The sequence below is a fragment of the Pogoniulus pusillus genome, chromosome 2 (assembly GCF_015220805.1).
Source record: "Pogoniulus pusillus isolate bPogPus1 chromosome 2, bPogPus1.pri, whole genome shotgun sequence".
Lineage (NCBI taxonomy): Eukaryota > Metazoa > Chordata > Aves > Piciformes > Lybiidae > Pogoniulus > Pogoniulus pusillus.
Window position 1 is genome coordinate 31,129,591 of NC_087265.1, and position 14,696 is coordinate 31,144,286.

Below are 14,696 nucleotides of genomic sequence, written 5' to 3' on the forward strand. Positions count from 1 at the left end.
TTTAAAACCAGTCTAGCCTCAATCTCATCACAAAAAGTGTTTCCCCCTGGCAGTAAATTAGCATTATTTTTTAAGGTGCCATGCAACACCATGAAATGAGTGTGGCAAGTCATAAAACTGGAATAGGTGGAAACATCAGAAAGTATATTAATTTCACACACAAGTTATTCAGAAATAATAATGATCCTTTTATGCTTTTTGGTTTCTAGAACAGCTTTAGAAAACATACAGCATGCTGAGAACTTGCAGCCTTAGAGAGGTTTTTGCTGGGGTTTTTGGGGTTGGGTTTTTTGATAGAACTCTCTGCAAAGGCAGCCAGAGTGAGTCAAAACCAGAATTCAGCAAATGAAAATTTGGGAGCAATTTAGGTAAACTGCAAAAGCAGATGTTTATAGAAGGGGGAAATAATTTGATGTAGTTGTACATCTCTATTTTGAGCTGCCATGTTTACTTTTGGTAAGCTATGGCTCACTACTGCTTGTGTTGGAGCAGAAGCTATTTTGTTTGGAGAGCCAACACTCAAATGTCCTGGTGGAGAGACTCTGGAAAACTTGGGACTTCAGCACTCTTAAATGTAGAGACAGTGAGCTCTCCAGGATTTCAAAATCTATGTAACTGGTCACTCTTTTGTTTGTTTCTTTTTATGTGTGCTGGTAGATGGTTGAACAGTTGTGTGTAATTTGCAACCCTGTGAATGCTGTTTTGGCATTCAGTCCCCAGTGTGTAGTGTGAGCTCTTCATACCTCTTTAGGATGTTTTTTAACACTCAGTATCATAATTGCATCACATTCTCCAGCTACAGTTTGCTATCGTGTGGTGTAGATGAAAGACAAACTTTAGAGAGTTAATTTACTCCTGCTTCTTCAGGCATGTAAAAGCAAGTTACTGTGGTTTAGTAAGGTCATGTTACCAAAACTTGTAGGTAACACACAGCAGGTTAAAATTGGACACAAGAGATTCTTCACACCCCCAAGACATTCACTTTGCCTCCCTGCAGCACTGGAATGAGATCCTGATCTTCAGAGTTCAGAGCATCTACTGAAACAGAGGCTGTAGGCCGAAGCACTCTCAGCCACCCTTGCTACTAACTCTCTGCATCAGCCAGTCCTCAAGCTTCATCCGTGCCAGGGATACCGAAGTGAAGCAGAGCCTCAGAGTAGTGACGCTGTGGCAGCCTATGCCATGTTGCCCACTCTCTTATGCCTGACTGCAGGAGGGTAAAATGGAAGCTGAGACCTTCATGCCTGTTTCTGCTCTCTACACTGGTGAACTCTTTCTTATAAGCAGTGACTTTGGTTTGTTTATACTGTAGCACCACTGCACTGTACAAATAGTTTATCCTCAGGATCCCTTAATACAGGTTTTCTTAATACTGTGTTTTGCTAACCTGCACTGTGCCCAGTTTCTGTGACAGTGGTTGCAGCTGAATAAGGGTAAAATAATGACTTCTCTCCTCTATTTGAAACAGTCTCTTTTCTAATACTTCCCAAGGATCTGACAGGAGGGCTGTCTAGGAGTGGAAGTGACTGCTCAGTGCTGTAGTCCTAAAACGTTCAGATAACTGTAATTCTTTGGTGTCCCGGATCTGTCCTTTTTGGAGTTAGTGTCAATGCAGCCATTGTAGATGATGGGTACCTTTGGAAGAGTTGCTGCCTTTGCCACACTTGATGGTTTCAAAAGCTCTGTTAAGAGAAGATGCTGAAGCTGAAAAGGCTGACAGCAACAGCTTTGCCAGGCAGAGTCACGTTATTTAAAGCAGATAAACTTAGTAGGTTCATTGTGCAAGATCAAGGGAAAATTGGATCCTGAGAGGCTGTTGTCCAGATAATGCTGACATAGTGTCTTCTTCATTAGGGCATAATTGGATAGCATTCTTAAGGGATATGGATTTCTGTGGTCCACCACTCAGCAGAGGGCCTGGAGCAGGAAACGAGCTGAGATTTGCTCATCTATTGAACTTCTTTGCTGTGGATAGGAAGTTTTTACTTTAAGGCTTTGTCTTATTGTGAAAGGTACGTTTTAGCTGTGAAAGAGTTGATGTGTAGTGTTTGTCCTGCAGACTATTTTCACGTGTCAAGTGCTAGTAGACTGTAAGGGCAGGAGATGCAATGCTGGTCTTAAGTCTGATAGGTGGGCAGTGGTAGTCGAAGGACTGAGCTGAGGTCAGCTTGAAGCTTTAGTGCCCAGCATTTTGTGGGATTTTGAAATAGAGTATCTTAATTATGCTGCTATTCAAGAAAATAATCTTTTGTACAGGAAGAACTTAGCTTCAGAATTGGTGGTAGGTGATCCTTTTAGGCTTCTTTCTGTAATAACTGGATCTTGTCTATTTTCTTAGTCTTTGAAGTTTCTAAGTGGAGGATGTGGACTCTGAGGTCAGTGCTGGTGGAACCTTTTTGGAGATGCCCACCTCAGTATAATCTGTGTTTGATGATGCCATTTGGAGGCAGATTCCCTTGAAGCTTCCTGTTTGAGGGAATTGCAAACCCTCTCTAGTCATCTCATTTAAAAAGATACTTAAAAGGATGTAAAATTACTTGAGGTATATGTTTTTATACAAACAATTTCTCCATACTCATACTACACCTAAATCTCTTTGGTGTTTTGGTACAATTTCAGATGCTTGTCTGACACAGTTTCAATTGTTTAAGTTTAAGAATGGGTTGCACTGTTAAGTTTTATTACCTAACCTTTGAACTGAGCAGTGCATTTTCCAGTTGGTGGCATATATGTGTTGAGATATTCATCTCTTCGAGCAGAGAAGAAACAGGAATAAGGCTTCTCTATACAAAGAAATATCTGAACTTGTGCTTGAATTTGCAGTGTTAGGTGTTTTGGTTTTTTTTTGGTGACTTCTAAGTATCAAGTACTCATGGAGTGGGAAATGTTTTTCAGTATTTCAAGTTAAATTAGTAAAATATCACCCTTAATCTAGGTGGAATTTCTGGTAATTTCATGGATTAGTAGAAAAATAAACTATGTGAATGTGTTCAGAACACCTGAAATGCATACCTCGCTGACTGTGCTTTTCCTTTGCAGGATGTTGTCTGGGGGTTAAACTCTTTATTTACTGTAAGTAAATAAATATTTCTTCATATCAATTTTCCTTTATTGTGCCTGGTTTGGTTTCAGCATCACCTAATGTGAACCATGCCTGTGGCCTCTTAAGGTTATTTCCTTTGTCCTGAAAGAGGGTGGTATACAAGTATGAAATCAGTTTGTGGTTTTGTTTCTAGAACTGGAAGACTCCCATGGACAATCTGAAATGCCAGCTTTTTGGTAGATCATTTCTACTTTGGATTACAAGTCATTATGAGATATTTTGGTAACAAGTCACCTGGGATCTTCCACGTAGTATGAAGTTGCTTCTGCTAGTTTGCAGGAAACTGGAATTCCTATTGGTCTGAGAAGGAATTGGGGTTTTTTTTTTTAATGACATTTAGGAATTTAAAGTGATGGTTAGGATTGTTAAATTGTTTAGGCTGTGGCTTTGTTAGTCCCAGCCTGTTTTTAAAGAGGGAAATTCCTTCCACTGCTATCTGTATGAGGAGGGGCAGAGCAGTTACTTCATTCCCAGCACCATCACTGGCACCAAAGTACAATTCTAAAACCTCTTGCAAAAGCCAAGCCAATGACTAGCTACAGTCTTTTAAGCTTTCCTGATGTCCAAAGACTTGATTTGTTTCAGCAACTTATCTGGTAAATTGATTTAGAAGATTGGAGACCATTTGCCTTTGCAACAAGGAGTAATTGCATTTCACAGTTAGTCTTCCACAGGAGGTACAAAAAAGTGCCTTCAGAGGAAGAACTGCGGGTAAAAATAATCTTCTGGACAAACAGCTGCAAAGAGTGATGGTCAGGCTTTGGAGACCATGGGGATTTGTCATGGCCAGTCAGAGCTGTGCTTCCCAGCTTGCCTCTTGGATTTCCTTCACATGCAGCTTCTCATAAATAATTAGACTTCAAATAGCTGGCACTGGATTGTACTGGCCTGGCAGATTCTTTTGGGGTTTTCTTGAAGTGAGTGGGAGGAAGATGGTGACAGCTACTCGTGAAATTGCCTCTCAGTCTTCCTCTGAACAAGCTGAGAGATCTTTCAGCATCCTGACATACTGAAGGTGTTTTGTCCAGTCTGGGACCTTTTTGAGTGAGATGTACTTGCCCATTCAGCACCCTGGTGCTGGTGTCTTTTGCACATCCGAGTGACCAAATAAACAGAACCCATTTTGTCATGATTTCAGATACTTTGGTTTCGCCCACTAGAAGTTGGTGCTGGACTAAAAGTCAGTGAGAGAATCAGCCAGACCACAGGTGTCTGAAAGATGGTCAAGAAAAGACTGGATGAGGCACTTAGTGCCATGGTCTAGTTGATTAGCTAGGGCTGGGAGATAGGTTGGACTGGATGATCTTTGAGGTCTCTTCCAACCTGGTTGATTCTATGGTGCTGCAGGGTTCATCATGGGGTGCTCTTGCTGTCCAGTGTTTTTTCCATCACCACAAGCAAGAGAAAAGTCATAGAATAATAGAATGTCAGGGGCAAGTCTCCTCCACCAGGTCTTCTGGAGGGGCAGCTAGTACCCTGGCTGATCTGCTCATGCTCCTCTTAGTTACTGGGCAAAACAGGGGACATCTCTGCTGAGGCTGACAGGCCAGAAACAGCAGCTGCTTCCAGCCTCTCCCTCTTGCACTCCTCATATCATTCTCTGATGGGGAGCAGGAACATGACTTTCTTGGTCTGGGTTTTCTGCTGCTCTTCCCTATGTAACACAATGGCCAGTTGGAGCCCATAGTCCCCAGCTGCCAATGCCACAGGACATACTGAAGGTGCCAAAGTCATCCTCCAACTCCTGGAGTGAGTGAGACCTCCTCTATCTCTGGTCATTGCAGGTGTGGGCCAACCCATGTCCTTGTGTCATCCCCAGCCTGGCTGATGATGTGCCAAGGAGCAGAAGCTCCTGGGAAATGCTGCACATGGGTTTACACATGCAAGTGAGCATGGTGACATGGTGGTGAGAGGTGATTAAAGAGCTGAGTATCATCAGCTCTGCTGGACAGAAGACACCTTTCTTCAATGCCAACTCCTAAGCTGTCAAGGCCAGCAGCCGGAGCAGCTCCTCCCAGGCCCACAAAAGATACATATGCCCCAGGTGTTCATGAGTAGCTCCTTCCAGTCAGCTTCCACACACCTCAAGGGTGAGTAAGCCACTCTTGGTGATGTCTGTCACCACCCCTGCTCCAACATGCAGCTTGCCCTGTGCCCTTCCTGGTGCTTTCTTCGCTCAAAATGCTGGAATGCTCCACTCAGCAGCTTTTGCTCCTGCTGTACACCTCAACCGTACTGAAACACTGGCAGGCAGCCCTAGGCAGGAACTGGGAGGGTGCAGCATCCATGCTGCCAGGTGAGGACATTGCCCAGTACTGACCTGGGCATCAGATCAGCCAGCACAGAAGGCTGCACAACTGGGAGCTGTGAGGGGTTGAGGAGATAGCTAATAGCATAGACACACCAGGGTTTCGTTAGGTGCATCATAGTGAACTACAGACTGCAGCATGCAGGTGGAGAAACTCACAGCTGTGGAAAATGAAGGTGTTCAAGAACATAGGGCCGTGGCACTTTGAACTTGGTTTAATGGCCACAGTAGTGTTGGGTTGATGGTTGGACTCAATGGTCTTAGAGGTATTTTCCAACTGAAACAATTCTGTGGTACAATGAGGTGAATTGGTGTCCTGGTTTGAGTGAAATGGGAAGCTTGTTGCTTGAAAACAAGTTGGAGAGTGATGTGAGCCTTTCACATTTGTGACAGCATTTCATTGCTGTCACAGGCTAACCTTGGAAAGGGATCTGGGCTGCAGGCAGAATAGGGGAGGGATGTGATTCAGTGTTACTTTCAAGGATCATTCCCCTTCTATCAGCATCTTGGTCTCAGTTATTTTTAACCCTAAACCCTTTCTGAATCTGAAGTAAATATTTACTGAGATTGAACTGGCAGACCTGAGATTATATCTGCTCTCTGCCCTGTGTGCCCTTTGCTCATGGGATCTTTGCACTCTCTTTCTTCTCTGCCCTGTTTTTCCCATTGCACTAAAACTTTCCTGTCTGTCAGGCTCCAGGGTCTGCAGAGGAATGAAATTGCTTTGCTATATAGATGGTGTTAAGGAAACTCTTCCAGATTTACCACCAGGCTGTTTGTAGGGGTTGTCTTTTTAAGACCATAGAATCATCCAGGTTGGAAGAGACCTCCAAGCTCAGCCAGCCCAACCTAGCACCCAGCCCTATATAGTCAACTAGACCATGGCACTGAGTGCCTCATCCAGTCTTCTCTTGAACACCACCTCCCTGGGCAGCCAATTCTAATGGCAAATCACTCTCTCTGGGAAGAACTTCCTCCTAACATCCAGCCTATACCTCCCTTGGCACAACTTGAGACTGTGTCCCCTTGTTCTGTTGCTGGTTGTCTGGGAGAAGAGACCAACCCCCACCTGGCTACAACCTCCCTTCAGGTAGTTGTGTACAGCAATGAGGTCTGCCCTGAGTCTCCTCCAGGCTAAACACCCCCAGCTCCCTCAGTCTCTCCTCACAGGGCTGTGTTCCAAGCCCCTCACCAGCTTTGTCACCCTTCTCTGGACACATTCCAGCACCTCAACATCTCTCTTGAATTGAGGAGCCCAGAACTGGACACAGGACTCAAGGTGTGGCCTGACCAGTGCTGAGTACAGGAAAAAGTAACCCCTATTGTCCTACTGGCCACACTGTTCCTGATATGGATTGCCAATGGCCAGGATACCATTGCTTCACCTTGGCACACTGCTGGCTCATGTTCAGCCTACTGTCTACCAGCGCCAAGCACCCCCAGGTCCCTTTCTTCCTGGCCGCTCTCCAGCCACTCTGTCCTCAGCCTGTAGCGCTGCTCGGGGTGGTTGTGGCCAAAGTGTAGAATCCTGCACTTAGCCTTGTTAAATCTCATCCTATTACCTTTGAAAAAAAAGTGAACAGGAACTGCCTTCTGAAACTTAAAATGTTTCTTCAAAATTAGGTTTAAAACTCTTTATTTTCCAACAGAAATGCATCTCTGCCAGAGAGAAGTGTCACAAGGCTGTGCCTGGTATGCCACTAGATAGGGTCGAATGCCTTTAATTGACTTGTGGTTTGGTTTGCAATCAGCAAACTCATTTGCATCTACCTTTAGCAGGGATGCCTATAGAGGTAGTTTCATTATTTTGTTCATTAAGGCTTAGGATTCCTTGTGTGATGCAGTGAGTGGGAACCTCACAATGTTCTCTGTTTCTTTGCCAGGATCTTTTGAATTTTGACGATCCCTTGAATATTGAGGCTGCAGAGCATCATTTGCGTGACAAGGTGAGTCAGCAGTTTATTTAAAGCATGCTGTTCCCAAACAGATACACTCAGGGTGCTTGGCGATTCCCAGGCAGTCCTTTTAAAGCATGTAAGCTGCTACTTCAGGCAGTCGAGTGACTCACTGTATCAGCTACCAGTTATTCAAACAAAATGTACTTTGTCTGGGAAAGTAAACTTGCCATAGCAGTGTTATTCACCATCTGCCAGACTTGTTGACCATAATGTAGTCACATCCCCAAAATAGATGATATTTTCCTTCTTGTTTCTGAGACTTTTCCCTGAAGTTGTACATGTTCTCTCTGTGATAGTGAATGGTTTGATGCAGTTCTGTGAGTAGCCTTTACCTTAGAAGGCCCACAAAAAGATCTTATCCTCCTCTGTCTCTTTCTAAATGCAACTTTTTCTTCAACTCTTATGTGCCGGATGATTGTTTTCAAGCCACGGGTTGCATCGGTTTGGAAATGAGACCTCAAAGGTCATCTCAGTGCCAGGCAAGGTCATGGAACAGGTCATCTTGAGTGCCATCACAAAGCACCTACAGGATGGCCAAGGGATCAAGCCCAGCCAGCATGGGTTTAGGAAGGGCAGGTCCTGTCTCACCAACCTGATCTCCTTTTATGATCAGGTTACCTACCTGCTGAATGTGGGGCAGGCTGTCGATGTAGTCTACCTGGACTTCAGCAAAGCCTTTGACACTGTCTGCCACAAGAAGTTCCTAGCCAAGCTGGCAGCTCATGGTTTGGACAGATTCACTCTGTGCTGGATCAAGAACTGGCTGGATGGCAGAGCTCAGAGAGTGGTGGTGAATGGTGCCACATCCAGTTGGCAGCCAGTCACTAGTGGTGTTCCCCAAGGATCAGTACTGGGCCCAGTCCTGTTCAACATCTTTATTGATGATCTGGACCAGGGGATTGAGTCCAGCATCAGTAAGTTTGCAGATGACACCAAGCTAGGAGCAGGTGTTGATCTGTTGGAAGGTAGGAGAGCCCTGCAGAGGGACCTGGACAGGCTGGATGGGTGGGCAGAGGCCAGTGGGATGAGATTGAACAAGGCCAAGTGCAGGGTTCTGCACTTTGGCCACAACAACCCCAAGCAGTGCTACAGGCTTGGGACTGAGTGGCTGGAGAGCAGTCAGGAGGAAAGGGACCTGGGGGTACTGATAGATAGTAAGCTGAAGATGAGCCAGCAGTGTGCCCAGGTGGCCAAGAGAGCCAATGGCATCCTGGGCTGTATCAGGAACAGTGTGGCCAGTAGGACAAGGGAGGTTATTCTTCCCCTGTACTCAGCACTGGTCAGGCCACACCTTGAGTCCTGTGTCCAGTTCTGGGCCCCTCAATTCAAGAGAGATGTTGAGGTGCTGGAATGTGTCCAGAGAAGGGCAACAAAGCTGGTGAAGGGCCTGGAACACAAACCCTATGAGGAGAGGCTGAGGGAGCTGGGGTTGTTTAGCCTGGAGAAGAGGAGGCTCAGGGGGGATCTCATTGCTGTCTACAACTACCTGAAGGGAGGTTGTAGCCAGGTGGGGGTTGGCCTCTTCTCCCAGGCAACCAACAACAGAACAAGGGGACACAGTCTCCAGTTGTGCTGGGGAAAGTATAGTCTGGATGTTAGGAGGAAGTTCTTCCCAGAGAGAGTGATTTGCCATTAGAATAGGCTGCCCAGGGAGGTGGTGGAGTCACCGTCCCTGGAGGTGTTCAAGAAAAGCCTGGATGAGGCACTTAGTGCCATGGTCTAGTTGACTGGCTAGGGCTGGGTGCTAGGTTGGAGTGGATGATCTTGGAGGTCTCTTCCAACCTGGTTGATTCTATGATTCTATGATCTCATTCACTCCCACTGCAGTGAGTGGGGACACCTCCAACTACATCAGGCTGCCCGTGACCACATCAAGTTTGATCTTGAATGTTTGCAGGGCCGGGGCCTCAACCCCATCCCTAGGCAGCCCATTCCAGTATTTTACTGCTCTCATTGGAAAGAACTTCTTCCTTATGTCCAACCTAAATTTACCCTGCTCCAGTTTATAACCATTGGCCCTTTAGTTATTGAAATGTAGCTATAAGTTCTACCCAGAGCCTTCTCGGTTTGAGAGATGGAAGTGGAAACTTTTATCTTCTTTTTCCTGGTCCTGTTTTATCTGTGTATTATGAACTGGGTGAAGCAAACCAGTATATTGATAAGCAGCCTCATGAACATCTATGTACCTCTCAACTGAGATTGATCATGGAGGTGGAAGTGAACAAAAGTGCTAACTTCTCCATTGTGTGGGTCTTAGAAGTTGTGCCACATTATGTTTTGTAGATGTGTATCTCAAACGTGCCAAGCATAACTTTTATATGCCCAAAATCTCTTCTTTTAATTAAACTCTTTTGGTACTTTTGTTGAAGTTAACCTTAAAGATTGAAGAAAGTTTCCACGTAAGAGCTGATTTGAAGAGTTCATTGAAAATGCAAAGTCAAACAGTGTACCTAATTTATCTCATTTTTTTCAAGAGGAAGCATCAGGATTGCAAGTTCATCCTTGCAGATGTTTTCTTGTTTAATGAGATCTTGTGAAATTCTCCTATTTGTCTGTTTGCATGGCTGGGATGAGACTTCAAGCCTGAGATGAAAAAAATGTAATAGACACTGGCTTTGGAAGGTTTTCTTTGGCAAAGAGTGTCAGGAAGCTTTCCAAGGCATAAAACACTGGAAGTTGTCACATGGGGAATACAGCTCAAAAAACAAAACCAGTGTTTTGAAGGTAGCAGACCGAAGAATTGTCTTTGCATTGTTAGACTGAACTATTCTCTAACACCTTGCCAGGGAAATTTGTAGCTCTTTGGGAATTTAGGACTGCACAACTATGTGAGAGTGTCAAATCTGGCACTTGATTTCCTCTAACTGCCAGAGGAAAAGTGGTTTGTCTGGTGTCTGGGTAGGTTTTTGTAAGGAGAAGTGCTCCCAAAGTAGTACTAGGACAGTTTTGTGTCAGATGTGCTGAGGCTGTGATAGGCAAACCTCACCAGTGCTTCAGATAAATTGTTAGGCCTCAGACCAGCCAGAGAGTTATGTCCTCTTCCCAAAGAGTGATGAAATGCTAGGAAATTGCTGTCCACCTCATTCAGAAATTGGAAATCTTGTGAATTCACAGAAAGGAAGTACGTTACCTGCTTTTAAAAGCACACCTTACTCTAAGACTCAGAGGTGAGCACTCAAAATACAACCTGCTGCACTAACAGCATGGTAGAGTTGGGGCATTTTTCAGGTTACAGCAGCTGTGAAAGAAGTAGAAGAGAAATTGGGTTTGTTGGCAGTCTTCTAAATTAAAAATACTTCTGGAACAGACTTTTTATTTAGTAAGCTAAGTAGTCTCTTCACAGGCATCTGTAAAATTCATATTCTGGCATGCTAACTGAGGGAGGTTTTTGAGTTTATCTGAATTTAGCTTAGTGTAGTAGTTTAAGGCTTATTGGAAAATTCCAGTAATTTTCCTGAAAGTTCAGTGCAGAATGTAAATAAATTATTGCATTAATTGTAAAACAATAATAATGAGAAATTCTATCATTCATTGGTTTTCTAAGAGGGATAAAATAGCAATGTATAAACAATTTTGGTCTCTTGACTTTTGAGCGCTGGCTCTGTCACTGTCCCTGTCCCTTGCCCCTCTGACTCCTCTACACATAACTTTTTTCAGCTAACACATGGGCCTTGTTGGTTCTTCTGTCTTGGGAGAGAGAGAAAGTGGTGTCGGCCCCTTCTGGGCTTTTTCTTTGTCCAAGGGCAAAGATTGGTTTTCTGTATTATTTCTCAATTGTGTATAATTGTAAATACATTTTATATATATGCTTGTAAATTTAGCTTGCTGTAAAATACAACTTTATCTTACTTCCCAGCCATCTGAGCTAGTGTGGTAAATTTTAATTTGGGGGGGTGATTTCCTAAACCCACCACACTTGGATATGTAATTGATAGTGACAGCTCCAGGTAGTGCTGGACTTTCTGTGGTGTTTCTTACAGCAGCATCAAGACAAAACCAGTGATGTCTGTCTGGAGAGAGTAAATTGTGCAAGGGAGAGAAACTGCTGCTTTTACAGTTAGCCTTGAAAGATAGAATTGCAGTGTGAGCTAGCTTTTGGTTTCTTTTCAGGAACAGATGTACTTATAAGCATTTTGTTGTGAAGTCAAACTGCTGTGGTCCTGCCCTGTCTCTTAAGAAAATACTTGCAGTAGATGATATGGTTAATAGCAAAATTACATTGAATCTTCCCTGAGATATTTTTGTGTGTAATGCAATTATACAGATAGTTTACTTGAAGTATTTATGCCCATATGCATAATCTACATGCAAACAGATATGCAAATGTATCCACATGGACAGTTTTGTGTACAAACATTTGTATCCAACAGATATTTTGTAAGAGAATGCCTTTGGTCAATTCAGTGTGAGAGTATGCAGCTTGTAACAGCTGAAACAAATGTACCTTCAGCTGTCTTCTATGATTCTCCAGATAATGACTCAGTATTTTACTGATGTCATTTCAGATTTGAAATCCTAGGATCCTTTTTGCTGACATTCCAGGCTAAGTGTGGCTGCCTAAGAGGTTAACAGCTCATCCGAAGCCTGCCTCTGGTTATTGAAAGTGTGAGACTGGAGTTCAGTTAGACAGGCTGGTAATATGTAATCAAAAATGCCTGCTGCCTTGCAGATGCTGGAAGAAGTCACATTATAGATATCAGATCCTCATTACTGATTCTTGGAAAACAGCCGTGCTGTGAAAGTTTGCATTACAGGTTAGGCCAGAAGGGACAATTCTCTTCCTGCATAAGGAACCTCTCCAGTTTTGCATTATGCCTTATACCTGAACATGTGGGTGTGGCCATTGGGAGAGCAGCCTTGTTTGAGGTGCAAAAACTATACAAATTCAGAGCCACACTGTTCAATTGACTCCTTTAAAGAAACTGTTTTATCTGAGTTCATGCATCTTCATCTTTCAGCTGTCAGGGGCCCTTCGGGAAGAAGGTTCCAGGAAGGAGCTGTTGGTTACTGATTTTCTTCTCTTCCACTTTCCTTAGGCCAGTGATCACCAAGTCATGATTTTTACATGGTTCATTTTACACACATTATTTTTTTAGATTGCATATAATTGCTTAAGCAGCTTGAGTAATTCTGCAGTTCTTCCACATACACTTCACAAGATGTCAGTAACTTTTTGGAAGGCTGTGAAACAAACTTGGGCAGAGATGTCAATCAATACATGTTTTCACAAATGATAGAAAAAGAAATTATCTCAATATTCAGACTTACCCTCTACTAACATATCTACACAAGTGCTCTACAGACCTCTGCTGCAATTGGCTATTTTCATTAAAAGTCTTTCAGTGACAGAGGATGCAGTCTGCCACTCTGTGTGACTCCTAATTTTGCAGAGACAGGACTCCTGTATTTGTCTGCATGAAATGATACTGTTCAAATGATTTCTTTGTCACTGCAGTCAGCTTTGTAAGACTTAAGTTTTCCCAATTGTGAGTTTATCTTGGGACTGTTAAGTGACATTGGATGTTCCAAAGCTGAGTTACCTACATGGTAATCATATACATGGTCAGATGTCTGCCTTTTCAGCTTATGAGGTCAATCTCATGTTCTTCTGTTGTGTGCCTCCAAGGAAGCTCTGTCCACAATAACCTTGTTGTCAGCGTTGAGAGGCAACTTTTATGTCCTTCCAAAGCTGCCTCAACTCCATCAGGAAGCTCTGTTCACAGAATGTTAAGAGATTGGAAGGGGAAACCCCTAGAGATCATCCAGTTCAAACCCCCTGCCAAAACAGGACCACCTAGGGCAGACAATACAGGAATGCATCCAGGCAGGTTTAGAAAGTCTCCTGAAGAAGATACTCCACAGTCTCCATGGGCAGCCTGTTCCAGTGCTCCGTCACATTCTCCGTGAAGAAGTTTCTCCTCAAGTTGAGGTAAAACTTCTTGTGTTCCACCTTGTACCCATTGTTCCCTGTCCTATGACTGGGCACCACTGCAAAGAGACTGGCACCTTCATCTTGACACCCATCCTTCAGATATTTGTAGATGTCAATAAGATCCCCTCTCAGCCTGTTCATAACAGCCCTAATTCTTTCTGTTGTTCTTTAGAGGAGAGATGTTCAAGTCCCTGAGTTATCCTTGTAGCTTTCTGTTGGACTGTATGCAGTGGTTCTTTGTCTCTCTTGAATCAGAGACCAGGTGTGGTCTCACTAGGGCAGAGTAGAACCTCCCTAGACTGCTGGATACACTTTTCTTGGTGCACTCGTGAATGCCATTGGTCCTCTTGACAACAATGGTGCATTGCTGACCCATGAATAACCTGCTGCTCACTAGGACTCCAAGGTCTATCCTCTTGGAAAGATTCACTCAGTCTTTCTTAACCCTGAAGCTTTCCTGTCAGTGCTGTCCCCAGCATCTGGACTGTCCCTGTGCAGGGGCTGAGTGTGTTCCAGCAGCAGGGGTTCATGCTAGGCTTGCTGGGCCTCCCAAGACCCATGCAGGTCCCTTCAGACCTTCCAGCATGTTGACTACATCTGTAGTGACTTCATTTCTGTAAATCTGGTGCTAATTTCCACACTTAGCCAGTTTTTACACTGAAACAAACCTTGCACATATGTTGACTGTGGCTTCAGCTCAACTTTTTCCAGCTTAGGAAAAGTTTCCTTAGTTCATTTTAGTAGTGTTACATTTTAGAACATTGTTGATGCCCACATTGCATTGTAGTTGGGTCACAAACAATGGAAGGTGACTAACCTGTCCTCTCTTTAGGTTTAGAACTCCACAAATCAGAATGTGTCTATGTAACCTGAAGGCTATTCCAAACATTCAGCCTTCTCACACTGATACAGTCTAATCACTTTGGTAGCATGAGGTTTTTTGTTGAATTTAAAGAACCACATCCTAGCTGATTAGCTCTGACTGCCTTGGGTTTAGTGGGAAAGTCAACCTGTCAGTAATTACGTGGATGACCAGAGACATTAATTGTCAGTCAAATCAATTCTGCAGATCCCTAAGCATAAATTTTAATGACTACTCCCTGGAAAATCATGTGCTAAAAATTGAAGGATTTGCTAGTTCACACAAATAGAGCTCTAGTGATTTGCTTTCTGTGGCAGCCACATGGGCTGAATCCTAAGATAACAGGGATATAACTCAGTAATGCAACACCAAATCATCTTAGTAGTTCAGGACTTGTATGTTCCTTAGCCAGAGATGCTGTTGGTGCTGTCTGCTACTTGTTAACTGAAATCTAGAAAATACTTCCCATATGTCTATCTGTCATGGTTGTTTTGATATTTTAGGTCAGGACACTGCAATTTACTGGGTCCCTT

The 14,696-nt window shown here is 43.7% G+C and overlaps 1 protein-coding gene across 4 annotated transcripts in view; it reads left to right on the forward strand.

Moving 5' to 3' along the window:
* UBE2F (ubiquitin conjugating enzyme E2 F (putative)) overlaps positions 1–14,696 on the forward strand; it is a 102,073-nt gene that overhangs the window by 59,471 nt on the left and 27,906 nt on the right. For 3 of the 4 annotated variants that reach the window (XM_064159191.1, XM_064159182.1, XM_064159194.1), the window contains exons 8-9: positions 3,040–3,072; positions 7,295–7,357. In XM_064159191.1, coding sequence (XP_064015261.1) covers positions 3,040–3,072; positions 7,295–7,357 — 96 coding nt within the window. The remainder of the gene's footprint in view (positions 1–3,039; positions 3,073–7,294; positions 7,358–14,696) is intronic. The other variant, XM_064159195.1, reaches the window with a different exon arrangement.